At 36.3% G+C, this 21,106-nt stretch overlaps 1 protein-coding gene across 1 annotated transcript in view; it reads left to right on the plus strand.

Moving 5' to 3' along the window:
• Positions 1–4,551: 4,551 nt before the first annotated feature.
• LOC138700581 (nephrin-like) overlaps positions 4,552–21,106 on the plus strand; it is a 1,373,770-nt gene continuing 1,357,215 nt past the window's right edge. The window contains exon 1 of the mRNA XM_069827162.1: positions 4,552–4,741. Coding sequence (XP_069683263.1) covers positions 4,552–4,741 — 190 coding nt within the window. The remainder of the gene's footprint in view (positions 4,742–21,106) is intronic.

Genomic DNA, 21,106 nt, shown 5'->3' on the forward strand with positions numbered 1-21,106 from the left:
CTTTTAAGTGTTATTATAGTGTCGTAAGATACCACTCCTAAACATCATCACTTTCTGCCACTTCGTACTACAAAATTACATAAATGTACAGAGTTTGAAGATGTTTTATTAACCTTTTAGCCTTATTTATTACTTTTTCGTATTCAACATGGATGTATTTTTTTAGCAGTTGTATTTCATAATTCCTGTTTTGTTTACCTGTTAAAGAGACTACAAAATTTTCCAGATAAACTTACAGGATATATTCCACGCTGCACTGAAGACTCTTGGCTAGCCCATGAACCTTTCATGCAAATGAGTCCGGGTTCAATTCCTGGCTTCAGCGAACATGATATTCGTAGTGCATTGAAGGGGTAGAGATGAGTGTTTTTCACCAGATTTTCTCTCATAATTCCACGAACACTCTTTGCAATGTCCCTTCATTATCATCTCCTTGTCTGTGTCGTAGTGCTGACTCCGCCTGCCGGAACAGGTAAATCTCGTAGTATGTAAATAAAATTACTGAAATCTCACATTAAAATTAATAAAAATACTGTCAAAACATCTCATTGTCCTTTATATTAGTCTTAATATGATAATGATGTGATATATGTGACACCGGCTCGTCTCTGTCGGCTAAGGCCCTTGCCTGCAGATCCGCAGTTGAGCTCGGACGCGCGTTCGATTCTCGCTTGGACTCATTACCTGGTGGGGTTTTTTCCGACGTTTTCCCCAATCATAAGCCAAATGTCTGGTAGTCTACGGCGAATCCTCGGCCTCATCTAGCCAAATCTCATCTCACTATTACAAATTCCATCGACGCTAAAAATAATCTCATAGTTGATACAACGTCGTTAAAACAAGTAAATAAAATAAATAAATATAATACATTATATGATATGATTTTTTTAAATTTATGGTTTATTAACGACGCTCGCAACTGCAGAGGTTATATCAGCATCGCCGGTGTGCCGAAATTTTGTCCCGCAGAAGTTCTTTCACATGCCAGTAAATCGATGGACATGAGCCTGTCGCATTTAAGAACACTTAAATGCCACCGAGCTGGGCCGGGATTGAGCCCGCAACCTCGAGCACAGAAGGCCAGCGCTATACCAATCTGTATTTAATTATTTTACATTTAACTTGCCGAACCAAAAAGTCTCTTAAATTCTGTACATATAATTAAATATTTTCCGTATACCTGTTGCTATTACACTGCTTTTGAAACAATCGATTTATATCTGTCCTTATACTTTTTTTTTAACAATTTGCAAACTTCATTGTTTTTTCCTTTAATAAGAAAATATTCCTTTCCGAACTTATCCATAAGTTCGTTCTGAAGGTGCTTGGTGCTCTTAATTTTCGACATGTTGTGTGGTGCCAACCTACTACCTTTTTCTAGTGCCGAGGAGTTTTCTCTTATCTTTTATGGAGAAGAAGTCCATAGTCTTGCACTGCAGCATGAGGTTTATTGTGCTTATCACGCCCCTTTAAGTCCGTAGGAGCACATTCCTGAGTATCATGATTCACTATTTGGTACCATCTATCGATTCGGTTATACCCAATTACAACGGAATCCGCGATTAATGTCCTTCCGTTGCCCTTGGACGTTAGCGGACTCCTTAGAACGGTTCCATCTGTACGCAAGTCAACAGTACTACATCCTGCTGCATCGTGTATTGACATGAAACTATTTAATGTTGATAGATGAAGTCCAAATTAAACGCCGGGAGTTTCCAGCAATTCTTCATCAATTGGATGAGAGACAATATAGAATATATTTATTTATTTATTTATTTATTTATTTATTTATTTATTTATTTATTTATTTATTTATTTATTTATACACAGACATTACTGCTCATAAAAGCACGTTTTTAACAATTTTACTTTACAAGAAAAAGAAGAAAATAGTTAATAATGTAAAACAAGTTTATAATTGCAGCAGAGTATTATAACATATACTGAATAATCTGAACATAATGAGAGAGAGAGAGCGTCTTAATTAACCAAATTTGCATAAATGTGTTTCTTAAATATATCATCTGTTCCTGAAAATAAATATCATTGGCATTATTTAACTTATTATAAAGGGACATCATTCTGATTAGGGGTGAATTTTTATGACTGACTTTCTCTGATCTAGAAATGTGGAAAAGTACTTTTTTACTTGATTCAGGCTAATGAACGGGGCATAAAAGGGAATTAATTTCAATATATCTGAAGAATCAATTTTGTTTGAGATTATTCTCCTGAGAAATAAAATTGTGCATACTGATTTCCTATGTTGGAGGGATTCCGTATTAAACGTCGATCTTAGCTGCAGTGTTGGTGTCCGAATAGAGCAAGAATTTTTAAACAATTTAAAATACATACATCTTAAAAATTTATTCTGAATAATTTCAACTGCATGTTAGGAAATTATCTCAACTACGTAACTCGTCCCAACCAGGGTTTGAACTCGGACTCGCTCGTTTTAGGTGGGAAATGCTAATCCTCACTTCAAGCGATACCCTACAGTACTGAACTTAGGAAAGCATGGAGCCCTAACTCCATGCCCCACAAGCACCTTCCCTGCCGTGTAAAATAGATCCCTTTACCTTCACATTTCTGTAATAGATATTTTGTGGAGATCGTGCGTATTTGCTTGCTTTCCGCACAAAACCAATATGCGGTAAGTGTGAAATACCACATTCAGTATTCCCAACGTAACACACATAACAATTTCCCTATTCTTACCGCTTAAGCGTCATATTCATTTTACTGCTTTAGGCTTTTAACATATTATTTTTAAAGACGTTCAATATAGTAATAATTATAAATTGGAAACTTACCATTGCAATTTCACCTAAATTGCACTGTTAATTATTGTTTTTAAATATTTGTAAAAATTAAGTAAATTCTACAACACCCCAATAGTAATATACGTTACAAGAGCGGTATGTTGACGTTTTCATGTTCGAGAAAAAGATTGGAAAAGCGAAACGTAGTTGAGCTTTTTTAATTTCCGAGAACATGAAAACAAACATACCGCTCGTGTATCGTACATTATTTTGTGCGAAGATCGTTTATTACATACCTGAAAGACGAATTTCTAATTAGCTGCAATGAAATCTCCATGTTGGTTTCTGTTTAATGACGCCAACTTCGGAACACCAAAATATCTTTCTTCAACATTGTTGCTGTAAAATGTTTTCTGTGTTTCCTATACTCCAGCAGGCCGTGATATACGTCTGTCTTTTTTTTCCCCCCAGTCTATAAATGCGAACTTAAAACAAACGGTAAGGTTATGTAATGATTTATTTTTCATATTAATATTTTAACAATATTATTTATGTAACATTGCAGTAATAACATCGGCATCTGGAATCTCGTTGATTTTTTCACGGCTTCCTTAATGTTCCTTGTATCAGGAATGCAATGTTAAAAGCCTAAAGGAGTAAAATGAATGTCGCGCTTAAGCGGTAAGAAGAGGGAAATTTTTATGTGTGTTACGTTGGGAATACCGAATGTGGTATTTCACACCTACCGCGTATTGGTTCTGTGCGGAAAACAAGCAAATACGCACGATCTCGCACAAAAGTTACTGCATTTGTAATGCAAGTAACATTAAGGAAGCCGTGAAAAAATCAACAAGATTCCAGACTCATCATAGACTGGGGGAGAAAAAGACAGACGTATATCACGGCCTGCTGCAGTATAGTAAACACAGAAAACATTTTATAGAAACAATGTTGGAGATATATATATATATATATATATATATATATATATATATATATATATATATTTGTTTTCCAAAGTTGCCGCCATTGAACAGAAACCAAGATGGAGATTTCATTGCAACTAATTAGAAATTCCTCTTTCAGGTATGTAATTAACGATCTTCGCACAAAATAATGTACTATACACGAGCGGTATGTTTATTTTCATGTTCTCGGAAATTAAAAAAGCTCAACTACGTTTCGCTTTTTCAATCTTTTCCTCGAACATGAAAACGTCAACATACCGCTCTTGTAACGCATATTACTGTTGTCTACTACGTATTCCAGTTTCACTTGTCGTATTCGAATTTGGGTCTTCGGTATGAAAAAGCTTCCATAAAGCTTCTATCTAGCCGTTTGACTAACGGGTAATCTGGTTAATGCGTAGTCAATTTGCTCTAAATCGGGTCGAGGAAAGAAATTTGTCTTCTTCATTGCATCGTCAGTTCCTAAAGCACTTGGAAGACCTTTTCCTTCCGCAGTAATGTGTGAGGTTACACCTCTTGAGCTTTCTTTATCACTTTCCCTTCCTCTCATTTTGTTTCCCCTTTTTCCTCTATTATTCCATATCCCAGCGATTTCTCAGCCTCTCTTTTTATTTCGTTCACTTGGTCTCATTTTCCCATCTCATCACGCCGCCTCCCCACAGTAACCTGGAGGGGGTAGGGGTGGGTGCGGCGTCAAACCGCGCGTCTCGACGCCCGGGTGATAACTTCTGGAAAGTGGAGGCGCCGCGACAGGGAAATCTAATTTAGTATCGTCCTGCGGTTTGGTGACACGGCAGTGTGTGGCGTTGGAAGGGGTAGCTATGATATTGCGGTGGTGTCGGGAAGGTAGAACAGAGAGAGAATGGATTGCAGTCAGTGGTGCTGGTGGAATGGGGTTGAGTGGAAATGCTCTTCCTCAGTTCCAACCCCTGGAGTTAGTTTTTCATCTAGATTCTAAAGTTATAATGCTGAAGAAGAAAGAACCAAGCCTCAGAGATAGAATGAAACAGTGTGTGTATATGAGATTGTCGTAGGGTGCTTAAGAAATAAGTGTACACACAGTGAATCTCAAACCTTAGCTTAATCTTCACGCGAAAGCTAGAAGGCACGCCATTAAATGCAACCATTTATAATACGTTTACATAGAAGGTAAACATACTCACGTAAACGTAATAGTTTCGAGCTTCTATGTTTTAAGTTCACGTTGAAGAGGTAACCTTAGTGGCTCACGTGACATTCGTAGTGGAAGAAGCCGAATTCATAGTCAACACTCATCGTAAGGAAACCCTTAAGCAGTTGCTTATAACCATTTTCAATTCATAAATCCCAGCTTACTCAAGTGTTTCCTCATATGCATTGTAATCAGCTGATTCGGTATCCAATGGATGATGATTATGACTATGATGAATTTGAGTTATATAATGAAAATGAAAATGCATTTTAATCAGCTGATTCAGTATACAATGGATGAGGATTATGACTATGATGAATATATTGAGTTATATAATGAAAATGAAAATGCATTTTAATCGGCTGATTCAGTATACAATGGATAATGATTATGACTATGATGAATTTATTGAGTTATATAATGAAAATGAAAATGAAAATGAAAGTGCATTTTAATCAGCTGATTCGGTATACAGTGGATGAAGATTGTGACTATGATGAATTTATTGAGTTATATTATGAAAATGAAAATGAAAATGCATTTTAATCAGCTGATTCGGTATACAGTGGATGATGATTATGACTATGATGAATTTATTGAGTTATATAATGAAAATGAAAATGCATTTTAATCAGCTGATTCGGTATACAATGGCTAATGATTATAACTATGATGAATTTATTGAGTTATATAATGAAAATGGAAATGAAAATGCATTTTAATCAGCTGATTCAGTATACAATGGATGATGATTATGACTATGATGAATTTATTGAGTTATATAATGAAAATGGAAATGAAAATACATTTTAATCAGCTGATTCAGTATACAATGGATGATGATTATGACAATGATGAATTTATTGAGTTATATAATGAAAATGATAATGAAAATGCATTTTAATCAGCTGATTCGGTATACAATGGATCATGATTATGACTATGATGAATTTGAGTTATATAATGAAAATGAAAATGAAAATGAAAATGCATTTTAGTCAGCTGATTCAGTATACAATGGATGAGGATTATGACAATGATGAATATATATTGAGTTATATAATGAGAATGAAAATGAAAATGCATTTTAATAAGCTGATTCGTTTTGCAATGGATGATGATTATGACTGTGATGAATTTATTGAGTTATATAATGAAAATTAAAATGCATTTTAGTCAGCTGATTCAGTATACATTGGATGAGGATTATGACAATGAAGAATATATTGAGTTATATAATGAAAATGAAAATGAAAATACATTTTAATCAGCTGATTCAGTATACAATGGATGATGATTATGACTGTGATGAATTTATTGAGTTAAATAATGAAAATGAAAATGTGTTTCGGCAAAACAAAAGATATATCAGAGATATGGAAAACCCTTTAGGGATGTACAATGAACAACAATTTAAGCGGAGATACCGTTTCTGTTGTGGATGTTCTGATATCTCTCATTGAAATTCACAATACAACCATGAGGCTTACCGATTTCACCACTGCTGAAAATGCTGGTTGCTTTGAGATTTTGTGCTACAGCATCATTTCAGGCAGGTTTAAGTGATATTTTTTCGAAAAGTATTCACGTCCCAACAAAGCATTATTTGCATTTTCGTTTTTAATCTACCTAAGGAATAAGCTGTTAAAATTTGCGTAATTATACCACTTCCACTTTGTTTACCGTAAAAATAACTGAAAAATAAATTAGAATGATTTGCTTACAGGAATATTTCTATAGTCTGCATTAAACTTAACTGCAATTCTGTCCCATGTCAGTTTTTTTCTTTTGGAGAGAACAATTATCAGTTTTTTTTTTTTTTTTTTACTTTCGACGATATCTCTATAGTTCATAACTAGTTCTCTTAGCTCACTTCTTTCTAATTCTGTAAAATGCTTTCTCGATATTTTGTATAATTTTTAACTCTATAATATTTACTTCTGTATTTGTGTACGGTAATAATGTCGATTTAACAAATTGAAGGTGCTGGAAAACAATTGAATGTACGAAAGCACTCACGTCCAGCTTTGTTGCCATATTTCTTTCGATATCTAGGGAATGATCATTGCATATGGAAGAGTAGCGTCTCTGCAATGCGATCTAAAATAAGTGGTAAGGAAACGCACATTACTTAAGTGTATCCTCATTTTATAAGTGACGACTATGAATTCGACTCTACGAGAGTTTTCTCGGTGTTCTACCGTTGTCTCTCGTCATTCCATCAACATTCTCCACAACCGTCTTCATTATCACTTCCAGTTTTTTGTGTTACCTGACGCTGGATCCTCCGCTGTCGCTAAACGAATATCCTTATGCTTTATCCAAAGGCAGATAGATGGCAGTGCTAACGGTTCTGGAGAACGCTGAGGTCTTATGGAAAGAAAATTACATTTCTTGGGGAACTCCAAGACTCAAATGATGTAAGGTGTGTAAGACTATCACCAGGGAGTAAAATTGCGGTTATAATAATAATGATAATAATAATAATAATAATAATAATAATAATAATAATAATAATAATAAAAGCTGTAAATCCCCAGTGGGCAAGGTCTCCTGCTTGGGCAGGGGTGGCTCAAGTCTTGACCATCAGAAGAGCCGACCTGATGGTCTATTTACATTCCTAGTTCTTTGTCCCCAATTTCACTACCACTGGTTGTTGCTGCCGCTCAAAGTTGGTTGACTGCGTCCTTCCACCGTGTTCTTTGGCGTCCTATTCTGGTCGTCGCTCCTTCTGGTTCTCGGTCGTCCACGGTTTCTGCAGCCAATTCTTGGATCCCACAGTGTCGCCATGTGTGCCCATCTGGTAGGTTGCATTCGTACCACGTGTCCTCCCCAGCGCCATTTCGTCCTATTAGCGAGTGTGACCACGTCCTCCACGCCGCTTCGTCGCCGTACTTCTTCGTTTCTGATTCTGTCCTTCAGACTTATTCCGAGCATTTTCCTTTCCATTCTTCTTTGGCATCTTCCTAATTTTAATGCCTGTTTCTTGGTGAGTGACCAGGATTGCGCCCCATATAGAAGTACAGATGCAATGCAGCTGTTGAAGATCTGCCTCTTGTTCTGCAATTTCTGGCTCTTGTCCATTAGGATGAAGGACAGACTCCAAAACTTTCTTCATGCCGATGCTATTCGTCTATCAATTTCTTTATCCATGCTGTTCTGAAATGTTATGGTCTGGCCAAGATAAATGTGGTTATAGATGACTAAAAAACGCATGATGCGGCGGGTGAAAGAACCAAGTGATGAACGCATGAAACACCTTCCAACGACACGCACAATAAACCTACTTGGGCTGTAGTAACCTAAAAAAATTATGATGATGCCGTCTGACGTTAAACGGAGAATTCATCCAATTAGAAATATTTTGTCCGACAATAAAAGATTGAGAATCGAATGAAAGAAGAGAAGAAATCTGAACTTAAATCGTATTTTTCAAATTTTGTAGCAAAGTTTATAGTGCCCGTGTTTTTCGTGAGATAGGAAGAAAAAATGAGAAGCTCACAGTTTACCAATATGAACTCATTTCTCGCCAGAGTCCGCCCGAGACGCGTTAAGCTCTGTGTGAGCCTGAGGGAACTGCACAGCGAGTTGTACTCTTGTAAACGAATTTGATGGAGATTACTCGCTGTACTCAGCGCTGCTAGACTGCAAACTCTCAGAAAATAATTCTATTGAAGTGCGGAGTTGGTATTGATTGCGACGGGTTTGGATAGACAGGAAATGACACTACATGCTCCTTTCTAGCATCTACAGTATTAATCTTCTAATATACTAAATTTAAAAATCGATAAGGCGATAACCCTAGAATTCTTCGTTGCGTGTTTGCATCTCATATCCAGGCATACCCTAGCACAAAGCGATACAACTGGCTTTCCTTTTTCTTATGATGAGGAAACGGATTTTTTAGAAATATTTTTTGTCCTTGTAAATCAACGACTGCAAATAAGAGTGAAGTTCTGATAAAAAAAAAGAAGCAATAAGTTTATATATTAAATTCTATTCCACATAAAGACACGCGTGTCGACGTCTGTAGCGTAGTTGGTAGAGCACTGGCTTCTAAGCTCGAAGTTGCGGGTTCGATCCCGCCGAGGTCGATGGAATTTAAGTGTGTTTAAGGGGAATTGGACGTTATCGCATGCAAAGTAATGGTAAAAATAGCCTATCTTCAAGCAGTCATAAATGTAATACTATTTATCACAGCTATTTAATTTTTTTAGTGATATATGTATACATATTAAACTTTAAAATGAAAAAAAGAATGGTTAATCTAGTGTAAATCTTACCCTTAAATTAATTTTTGAATTTAAACATATGTTTTATATAAATTCACTACATACCTGTGATTAGGTACACTCTATTCACTTATCATAGCACACATTGAACTAAAATTTTGGCCACTTACTGCTAACAGATACTAAAACATATCCTACTAAAATTATTAAAATATCTTTAATATTATGGGCATAGGGCTTATACTAATCTTCAATTTTTTTTAAATTTATTGACGGTGATGATTACTATAAGCCCTATGCCCATAATATTACAGATATATGAATAATTTTAGTAGGGTATGTTTTAGTATGTATTAGTAGTAAGTGGTCAAATTTTCAATTTAATATGTGTTATAGTAAGTGAATAGAGTGTACCTAATCACAGACATGTAGTGAATTTATAAAAAAAAAAATTGTGCTTAATTTAAAAAAATAATTTAAGGATACATATTTACTCTAGAGTCACCATTTTTTCTTTTTTTTCATTTTAAAGCTTAATATGTATACACACATAGCTAACAAAAATGAAAGACCACTGATAAATAGTAGACTATTATATTTATCACTGCTAGAAGATAGGCTATTTTTACCATTATTTTGCATGCGATAATGACCAACTCCCCTTAAATGCGGCAGGATCATGTCAGTAGATTTTCTGGCATGTAAAAGAACTCCTGCAGGACAAAATTCCGGCACACCGGCGACGCTGATATAACCTCGGCAGTTGCGAGTTAAATAAATCATAATTTTTTATAAAGACACGTATTTTACAATTATTATTTTACGTAAATATATAACTTATTTTAAATAAATTCGCTGCATAACTTATTACTTCTTCTTTTATATACGTATTTGTTCAAATATTTAAATGAAATTTAAATATTCATTTCTATTAAATACAGTAAATTAAAGTAAACATAATTTTGTCTCAAAGTTCCAAAAGCAAGATTCATAAAAAAAAATAAAGTTTATTTAAAAATAACGAATTTAAAGTGTAAAGTTGCCTAAGGTTAGATAGGTCAAAAGTCAAGTGAAATTGTAAATTCGTATGTCATTGACATTTCTTTGCTATATACGAATTACTATCTTCTTGTAACATGAAGAAGGACTTCTACAGGTATCATGAATTGTTCCGTGATAACTGACTTCAATTTCGATGGGAAACTTGGACAAAGTGTTGAAAATTCACTTCAACGACAAGTCTTGTCATAATTATTGAGTACTAGTATTTACTTTACACATAAAGTCAGTTTTGATTATGTAATATAGATGAAATATTGAATAAATAATTTTCTGTTTTAGTGTATTAAACATTGACTAATGCAATAAAGTATAACATTATAACCTTGTTTCATAATATATTACTCTATTGTACATACATACATGCAAGCATGCATGCATGCATACATACATACATACATACATACATACATACATACATACATACATACATACATACATACACACACATACACATATACATACACATAGTGTTCTGCCCAAGGGCAGGTCTTTCAATGCAAACTCAGCATTCTCCAGTCTTTCCTATTTTCTGCCTTCCTCTTACTCTCCGCATATGAACCGCATATCTTAATGTGGTCTATCATCTGATATCTTCTTCTGCCCCGATTTCTTCTCCCGTTCACCATTCCTTCCATTGCGTCATTTAGTAAGCAGTTTATTCTCAACCATTGTCCCACCCAATTTCTTTCCCCCCCCCCATCAGTTTCAGCAACATTCTTTCTACACCCACTCTTTCAAATAAAGCTTTATTTCTTATTCTCTCTGTCTATTTCACACGCTCCATTCTTCTCCATATCCACATTTCAAATGCTTCTAGTTGCCTGTCTTCACTTCGTCGTAATGTCCATGTTTCTGCCCCATTAAATGCCACACTCCACACAAAGTACTTCACTAGTACCTTCCTTAGTTTTTCCAGATGCTCCTTTTTCTATTAAAAGCTTCCTTGGCCATTGTTATCCTCCTTTTGACTTCCTGGCAGCAGCTATGTATTTGAAGTTGTCCACTTGCTCTATTGTCTCATTTAGTATTCTCACGATTATCGCCTTTATAATATACTCTTGTGACACAAGTTGCTTTTTAGTTTGTGTGGTACTATTTTACGGCATTGGTGCAATAATGTGGCATGTCAATAATGTTGGTATACATCATGAAGCAACTTCATAATGTGTTATGCTTTGGAACGAGTCAGTTGTTAGGTAATGAGCGAAGCTAGCATTATAAAATAATTAATAAAGAAATAACATCAGATTTGTAATGATGGATAGTTTGATATCATGGTATATGAAGAAAGAGGTTGCTATGACCACAATAATATATTAAATATTATACCGTGACAAATCGTTTCATGATAACTTAATGGTACAAGTTACGCTTTCTTAATAGAACGTTAATAGAAGTCGTTACGTTTTAGTTGCCATGGTAATATTTTACAGCTCTGGTACAATAATGTGGAATATTATTATTATTTTTTATAATTTAGTAAACTTTATTGTACATAGATAAATACATTATAGTTGAGAATAACAAGAACAGAGAGAAGGAAAAACAAAAATAAAATAACTTGACACTTGTTTATGGGTATTGCCCACTGGAAAATTAATTTCTGTTTCCAGATCATGTAGTTTTGTTATTTTAGTGAGTCGTTAGATGGATACAGAGTGAATTTTCCACTTATTGATTTTGCATCACCGGGCTTACATTTAAGATAATATAATTTGGCTTACAGAAAAACTTGGGATTTGAACTAAAAAGTGTTGTTTTCAGGCGCGTTTTGAAACTACTCCTGAGTCGCAGCCGTTCAGAACACAGCTTCCGTTCATGCCACTATTTCGCTTGCACCAAATTTCCTGAAATATGGCTGTCGTTTGAAGATTGGGACGAAATCTTTTGTAGGTAATTAATTGGGAAAATTAGTCGCGCGTTTGGATAAGTGAATGCAGAGAAAATTCTCATTTCATCTCGCTCTCGTTGCCTGGGAAAGCAAAGCGCCATTAAAATGCACGCAGAATGTTTCTCTAGCTATAACCTGGTTTTTCCTGGAATCTATACATTTTGTCTGTCTTTGAAGTCTGATGCCACCCCCCTCCCCCGGGCGGAGTTGCAGGAGACGAGATGAATGGTCTCCTAGTGTTTGGGCACCGAAACGTAAAGTTAAGGACCAAAAAGGATGAATTAAAATACGAAAGTACATTTTACTAATGGGTAAAGCTCTTGCTGTGTTGTGAAGTCTTTTTCTTTGTCTTTACTTCATGTTTTATTATTCTCTTTCATATAAATTCTTGCTTACCTCCCCTTTAACTTCTCTGCAGTACCTGAGCCGTGAACTTTTATATGAATGAAACCTTCTAAATCTGTATATAGCCATCTTCAATGCACGCACAGTGTGGAACATGAACGATTTCTAAGAAACGATTCCGTTTGTTTGATTTAAGTAAATGCTTTCACGATTAAAATTTCTCTCAATATTTCAAGGAAAAGTACTGAATAGAGGGTGAAAGGAATGAAATGATTTTGTTTTGTTCAACAGTGATACAGGTATAGGTTTCTAGCACTGTAAACTGACGAGAAGAATATTGACTGAAGGTGTCTGTTTGTTGCACAGTTAAGTATTCCACCGTGTGTTGGAATTTAAAACCTCGGACGTTTCGAAACTGCATACAGGTTCCACTGTTAGAACAAATTACTGTAGTGCTAGGTGAAGGGTCACCCATTCTGTTAGGCTGAAACGATTAGAATGTCAGTATTTTCAATTAGAAGAACACATCTTGCACTACGTACGAATGAGTAATCCCTTCAGTGTAACTCAAACTGTAGATAAGGCACAATATTTTGATATATATTATTTTAATGTACCGAAGTACATATGATATTTCCATGCAGATATTCTGCGTCATCTGTATGCGTAAATCACTTCGTGATTTAAGACGGCGCTTATTCCGTCGGATCCCGGCCAACTAGTCACTCATAACGAGTGCACTTCAGCACATGTGTGGACTTCGGTCCTATGTTCATAGACATCTATGACGTAGTGCAAAGGGCGGCCACTAGAGGGAACCCAAGAGTTGGAACTTAATCAGAGACAATTCTGTCCGACGCCGGGGCGGTATGCAGTGTGGCTTAGCGGATAAAGCATCAGCACGTAGAGCTGAAAACCCGGGTTCAAATCCCGGCGCCGGAGAGAATTTTTCTCCGTTCCGTTACTCTTTCATCGTATGATCACGAAGTGATTTACGACGGCGCTTATTCCGTCGGATCCCGGCCAATTAGTCACTCATAACGAGTGCACCTCAGCACATGTGTGGACTTCGGTCCTATGTTCATAGACATCTATGACGTAGTGCAAAGGGCGGCCACTAGAGGGAACCCAAGAGTTGGAACTTAATCAGAGACAATTCTGTCCGACGCCGGGGCGGTATCCGGTGTGGCTTAGTGGATAAAGAATCAGCACGGAGAGCTGAAAACCCGGGTTAAAATCCCGGCGCCGGAGAGAATTTTTCTCCGTTCCATTACTCTTTCATCGTACAATATTTTGAACTAAACTACGCACGAATAAGTAATCCCTTCAGTGTAGCTGACAACATAGGACACTGAGGTGAGCTGCACGCGTACAACACCCTTCAACTTCCCGGCGTACGACAGGATCATTGTGGGAAACAACGTGTTTGTGCGTCCCATGTACGTTAGAATGTATTCTGTACGTTAGAATGTATTCTTCATACAATTAGAATACAGGGACATCATTTTATTTTTACTTCAATTTTTATTGTACCTGAGTTTTTCAATGTACTTCACTCCCACCCCTTCTACTAATGAAGTTTAACAGTCCTTTACACAGAACCAAGACTGCATATACAGTCATAGTAGCCTTACGGTCATAGTAAACAGTACGTTCCAAAAATATGTTCGCGTTTTCCAGTGACGAAAGAGCTTTCAATATTGAATCATTTTCGCACAGGTACTGTCGTCCATTTGCCTACGTCGTATCCCGGTTTCCCCCACCAGCTTTTATTCGCCAGCTAGTGCCTGTTCTGTCTTAGCTCCTTTCTAGAACATTAATTTCTGATAGGAATTGGACGTCTACGTAATATTATACAACTGTTTAAAATAACTTAAATAAAAGGGCCTTGTTAAGTGATTAACTGTCACGTGATTTCCTCCTTTTACGACCCTACGACATAACCACTTGGACGGACAGTAGATAGTATGTCTGAGTAAATTTATCTGTGCGGGTCGGGCAGAAGTGAAAATTGAATTTACAGTACGTAAGGTACTCTTTTATAGAGTAGGTACAGAATTATTTCAACATGAATTACTAGTACGAAGGACGAAACTAGTAATTGGGATTAGGTACAATAATCTATAGTGCGATAATATGCACATTAGAACTAAAGCCTGTATCGAAATGAACGGCCACCATTTTAAAAAATGAGTTTAAATATCCATATTATGATTATTTTTCAATTTAACTTCATTCTCTATATTGTACGCTAATGTGCTGTAGACAGTATAATATACACTGCATAATGAATACGTCCACATGGACAGCTCAGTTCGTGAGTAAATACACTCATTGTTAATACTGTACTGTATTTTGATTGAACAAAAAACCTAATGAAAATGATCAAACTCAAAATCGCGATATTTCCTAGTTTACGTAATTGAACTACTTTTCTTCCCTCCTATACCTAGTAAAGTGATTTGTTTGTACATTACGCCAGTATCATCGAATTCCAGTCGTGGAACGGGGTAGCAAACATCGTTGATCTAGAGGTATAGGCAAGTTAATATTAAAAATGTTAGTAAAAATAAAATGATGTCCCTGTATAAAGAGAAGCTGAGTATGACACATAAGGGCATGTAAGAGTCTGTTGCTAAGCACTAGTCCAGGAATAGACTAACGTGCAGTGGTGTAGCAACCACTGGGAATTATATCCGAGAAAATAAAACACACTAAGTACTAAGCGGGTTGAAAACCATCAGCAGCGACTGAACATAATGTCCAAAGTGCTCCTGTAACTGATGTTTGTCGTGTTTTGTTGACACTAGGTTTACAGATACAGTGTCATAAGTAGGGCTAAGAAATGTATGCCATTATATTGCGCTTCAGACTTTAGATATTAGTACGTAATTGCGTTGGGGTAGAGAATTCAGTGTATTTCGTTTGAACAGTGAACTTTAGTTGATCGGTTACATTGCGACCGAATACTGCTATTCGTAACAGACAACATTCAACGTCTTGTAAAGAAGAATAATTGCAAGATGCCGAGGACGAAATTTGTGACTTAATTTCAAATGAGGAAATTTGTAATAACGATACAGATTTGAGATAAATAATGCCTGTGTAAAATATTTCAAATATGCCCCCATTGTCTCTGCAGAAGTGGAACGAAGTTTTTCTACATGTAAGGCTGTGTTTACTAGCAACAGGCAATCATTCTCCTTCGAATATTTGAAAATGTGGTTTGTTATTCACTGCAACAATATATAAAATGAAAAATTATGTAAAACAAAAACGTAATGCACTATCATATTAACATAATGCAATAATAAGGCTGGTATTTGTCAATGCTGTTTTCAGTGTATTTTCTACAAACACAAAATAACATGTAGTCAATCATAATATTGTGACGAAACTGAATACAGGAAAAAGGAAAAAAAAAAAAAAAGTAGCAAACAAGGTGAATAAAGTATGGATAAACATTATGGATATTTAGCTCCATCTAAAATTTGTGACTTAAATTTAAATGAAGAAATTTATTAATAGTCATAGAGATTTTGAGATAGATAATGGTTATGTAAAATATTTCAAATATGTCCTTATTGTTTTGCAGAAGCGTAACGACATTTTTCTAGATGTAAGGCTGTGTTTTCAAGCAACAGGTAATCATTCTCTTTTGAAAATTTGAAAATGTGGTTTGTTATTCATTGAAACGATCTAATAGTTTAGTAACACAGAGGGATGGAGTAACAGTTAGCGCGTCTGGCCGCGAAACCAGGTGGTCCGGGTTCAATTCCCGGTCCGGGCAAGTTACCAAGTTGAGATTTTTTCCGGGGGTTTCCCTCAACCCATTATGAATAAATGCTGGGTAATTATCGGTGATGGACCCCGGACTCATTTCACCGGCATTATCACCTTCATCTCATTCAGACGCTAGATAACCTAAGATGTTTATAAAGCGTCGCAAAATAACCTACTAAAAAACATGCAGGGTGATCCGTTTGTGTATGGATAAAATAAAAACACCATAAAACTTTACTACTGAACTTTATTTGTTGAAACTTTGTGCATACAACACTGAAAGATGGGAGATTCCTCAGAGCTCAACATGACCCCATTGCGCACTCTGCACAACTCATAGCGGTGATGCAATTCAGCCCATGTCTGTTGTAACATAAGAGGGGTGATTTGTTGAAAAGGTTGAGTAATTTTTACTATCAGATAATCAATGTTCCTGGGTTTCTGTGTATAAACAATGTCTTTAACAAAACCCTACACGAAGAAGTCAGGAGGTGTTAGATCTGGGGAGTTTGGGGTTCAAGCCAAGAGGTAATTACTTTTCATACTGGGTTTCGCCTGCGACGTTCTGCATGTTTTTTTAACACAGAACCTGTTTCTACAAATGTCGATACTACAACATTATGGGATCATATGTAGGTACATTACGCACACCATACTCAAGTCGAAATTCCCTTTGAACTCTTTGAAAAGTCTCAAATTTAGCATACCAAAAAACACATTGTGCCCGCTATTGATTTGTAGTAGCCATTTTAATCATATACGATTTTCATTTGTCTTTTCAGATTATGCATTGTTGATTGTCATATATGGAAACTCCCATCTTTTAACCATAATATAACCAGCAAGAAATTTTTCATACTATCAAAATAGCTTTATAATAATAAATTAATATTATCCGTACCCAAATGGATCAGACTGTACGTAGCTGGTCTATGTAGTACCTATGAATATGATTTAGGTACGCTTAAATGCAGTCACAGGTTGTAGTGCTTTCCAACGCTTACTCAAGCAAGGTACATTAGATTGAACTCCAGCAGCGGAAATAAAGAGAGGAAGTTGTAATTTAGTTTGACTAACTTGAGTGTTTATGGAGTTTGACGTTTAATTTCAAACCATCGTTCTCTCTGCCTTGCCTCTCCTCACGCGAGTCATTTCGATTGACAGTGACCACAAGAACTTCAGAGGGTCTCGTGCACTTACTGAAACTAATCATTAGCCAACTGGAAACTCGAGGTTTCGGGTTAATTTACGCAGGCATCTACTAACGGTCGGAAGTGTCACTGCCATTGCAAAACATTATTATTATTCTCATTTGAACAATGTTATGCTTGACACACGGACGTACATGAAACAAATCAAATTAAAATTCTAGCAATCCAATTTGAATTTATTACATATAAGTACGGAGATGGTGTTGATTTTCTCGGGGTACTCCAGTTTCCTTTTTCAATAGTGCAACCAGGCTATTGTGTAGTTTACCCTGACTGATGACACCTGTAGGCGAATCCCTGAACCACGTCTCTCACGTCTGCTGGAGCCTATTCCATAAAGGTACGGTGTTGTACATTATAAATTATTGATGAAATTTGTTGCAACGTATGGAGTTGTATCTCTCTGTTCCGAAAAAGAATTAAAGTATGTTGTACATCAGAGGTCTGCATCGGACGTTTTCGCTCGAGCGCCAAGTAGTTCATAGCATAATCCGATAGATAGCGCACATGCATGATGGGTAAAATTGTCACGAGCGATAAATCCTCGAACGGTATAAGCCGAGCGTTAGACATTCGTTCTTGTTACAGTGATGAACTGTGTAGTAACATCATAGCTGTTTATCATTTCAAAACTTTCCAGTGTTTAACTAACCTCTCCATAGTACAACTACAAAACTTGCTTTAAAATGTAATATAAATGTTGTAGGTTCCCCCCCCCCCCCACAGGAGTGATTTTGTTTTTGCCATATCTGATAGATGTTATTGGATGTAAATGTAATTATTGTAAACGGAGAACACAATCACGATAATGCAAGAAATGTATCAAGTTTTCTAGTAATAATAATAATAATAATAATAATAATAATAATAATAATAATAATAATAATCTCTAATAATTAGTGTATCAATCTTTGCGTCTGTAACAGTTGTGCAGCATGATTATTCATTTTATTATATTTTCTGTGACGTTATCTCTTTACTAATATTGTTATTAATCTACTGCTATATCAATAATATTTTGTAAAACGTTTCTACATTGTCGCAGTATATAGGCGGAACACTATGTATGGACCTATCATATTATATATGTGATAAATCAAATATTGAATTATTATTAATTAGCAATAATAACTGTATATCGAAGTTTTTCATACTATTTTATTTATAACTTCATGTTCCTGTTTTGGTACGTTCCATTGACTGTTCCATTAAACGTTTGTCATAAACGCAGAAAATAAAGCTTTATTTTTACCCTGTGAGCAGAACATATGTGTATCTTATCTGTCGCCTTCCATACAAGATAAGACATATCGGTGAGACGACCTTGTACTGTGCTGCTATTTATTATGAGCGTATCACGACCGATCGTATCTCACTCGAGGGTGCGACACTCGACCGAGTTCAAGCGAGCGATTTAACTCCAACGCAGCACTCTGTTGTACATTATCAATGAATCACTACGAGTGACGTCATACATAAAACAACTGTTTATCTTCGTATTTCATTCGTTGAAGTAGGTTATGTGTGTCTCCTTAATCTTAATGTCGTAATTTAAGTTAGGTTATACAACAAATATTCGTGGTACTGTAATATTTCTTTGAATTTCGTAACCGTGCAATATTATTTATTTTAGTTTATTTCTTTGATAATGAAAAATCTACTTTCTTATTATTATCATTATATCCTTCCGCGATATTCGCACAATGCTCAGCGATGGTTTCTATATTAGCCAACAGATGATGCTAATAGCCCAACGATTTTCACTTGTAGAACTTAATTGTTACGAAATTGCAAACTTTCCTAAACTAATTGAATGGGTTCAAAGGAAATGAATTTGTTCCTTCTGAAGGTCACAGAAGCAACAAAAAATATTCTATATAATTTATTTATTTATTTATTTATTATTTATTTATTTACTCTAGTGTAGTTAAGATCATCAAAATATATCTTAAAATACTACAAAATAAATATACGGTACTTAAATAACTTTAGTACATGTATGTCTTAGTCGTCTTTCATTGCTAGAGAATACTTGGCAATTCACTAGTAAGTTACAAATACTAGTACTTTTGTGGAACGGAATTATTAATTTCAATGATAATTTGCAAGTATGGAGTGGTAAAGTACAATTGTAGAAAACTCTTTTGCGTAACAGAAACTCTAGTACTTATGCTTCCTACTAGAAAATACTTGTGTCGGCCTCGTTAACATATTTGGTATAGCGCTGGCCTTCTGTGCTCGAGGTTGCGGGTTCGATCCCAGCCGAGATCGATGGCATTTAAGTGTGCTTAAATGTTACAGGCTCATGTCAGTATATTTACTGGCATGTAAAAGAACTCATGCATGACAAAATTCCGGCACACCGGCGACGCTGATATAACCTCTGCAGTTGTGAACGTCTTTAAATAATATATATTATTTTAATGTATCGAAGTACATAGGATACTTCCATGCAGATATTCTGCGTCATCATACGATGAAAGAGTAATGGAACGGAGAAAAATTCTCTCCGGCGCCGGGATTTGAACCCGGGTTCAGCTCTACGTGCTGACGCTTTATCCACTAAGCCACACAGGATTCCACCCTGGCGTCGGACAGAATCGTCTCAGTTTTAAGTTCTAACTCTTGGGTTCCGTCTAGTGGCCGCCCTCTGCACTACGTCATAGATATCTGTGCACCTAGGACCGAAGTCCACACATGTGCTGAGGTGCACTCGTAATGAGTGACTAGTTGGCCGGGATCCGACGGAATAAGCGCCGTCTTAAATCACGAAGTGATTTACGCATATCATATTATATATTATTTTAATGTACCGAAGTACATTATGATACTTCCATGCAGATATTCTGCGTCATCATACGATGAAAGAGTAATGGAACGGAGAAAAATTCTCTCCGGCGCCGGGATTTGAACCCGGGTTCAGCTCTACATGATGACGCTTTATCCACTAAGCCAAACAGGATTCCACCCCGGCGTCGGACAGAATCGTCTCAATTTTAAGTTCCAACTCTTGGGTTCCCTCTAGTGGCCGCCCTCTGCACTACGTCATAGATATCTATGAACCTAGAACCGAAGTCCACACATTTCCTGAGGTGCACTCGTAATGAGTGACTAGTTGGCCGGGATCCGACGGAATAAGCGTCGTCTTAAATCACGAAGAGATTTACGCATATCATATATGCAGAGGGCGGCCACTAGAGGGAACCCAAGAGTTGGAACTTAAAAGTGAGACGATTCTGTCCGACGCCGGGGTGGAATCCGGTGTGGCTTAGTGGATAAAGCGTCAGCACGTAGAGCTGAAAACCCGGGTTCAAATCCCGGCGCCGGAGAGAATTTTTCTCCGTTCCATTACTCTTTCATCGTCTTGTCTTTTTTTAATTTACTTGTAACGTACGATACCGTAACTTTGTGGAATAGGCCCCTGGTCGACATGATACTACATATTAAGATAATATGAAATGAAACTAATGAAGACGAAATGAGTCCGAGGTTCAACGCCGAAAGGTTGAAATTGAGGGAAAACATCGGAAAAATTCCAACCAAGTAATTTGTCTCAACTAGGATTTCAACCGGGATCCGCTCATTTCACGGTCAGGTAAGTTAACTGTTACTTCACAACGGTGAACATCCGACTTCTGCAATAGGGTTGAATTTTGAAGTTCATAGGATCGCATAATTTTA

The sequence above is a fragment of the Periplaneta americana genome, chromosome 5 (assembly GCF_040183065.1).
Source record: "Periplaneta americana isolate PAMFEO1 chromosome 5, P.americana_PAMFEO1_priV1, whole genome shotgun sequence".
NCBI classification, from domain to species: Eukaryota; Metazoa; Arthropoda; class Insecta; order Blattodea; family Blattidae; genus Periplaneta; species Periplaneta americana.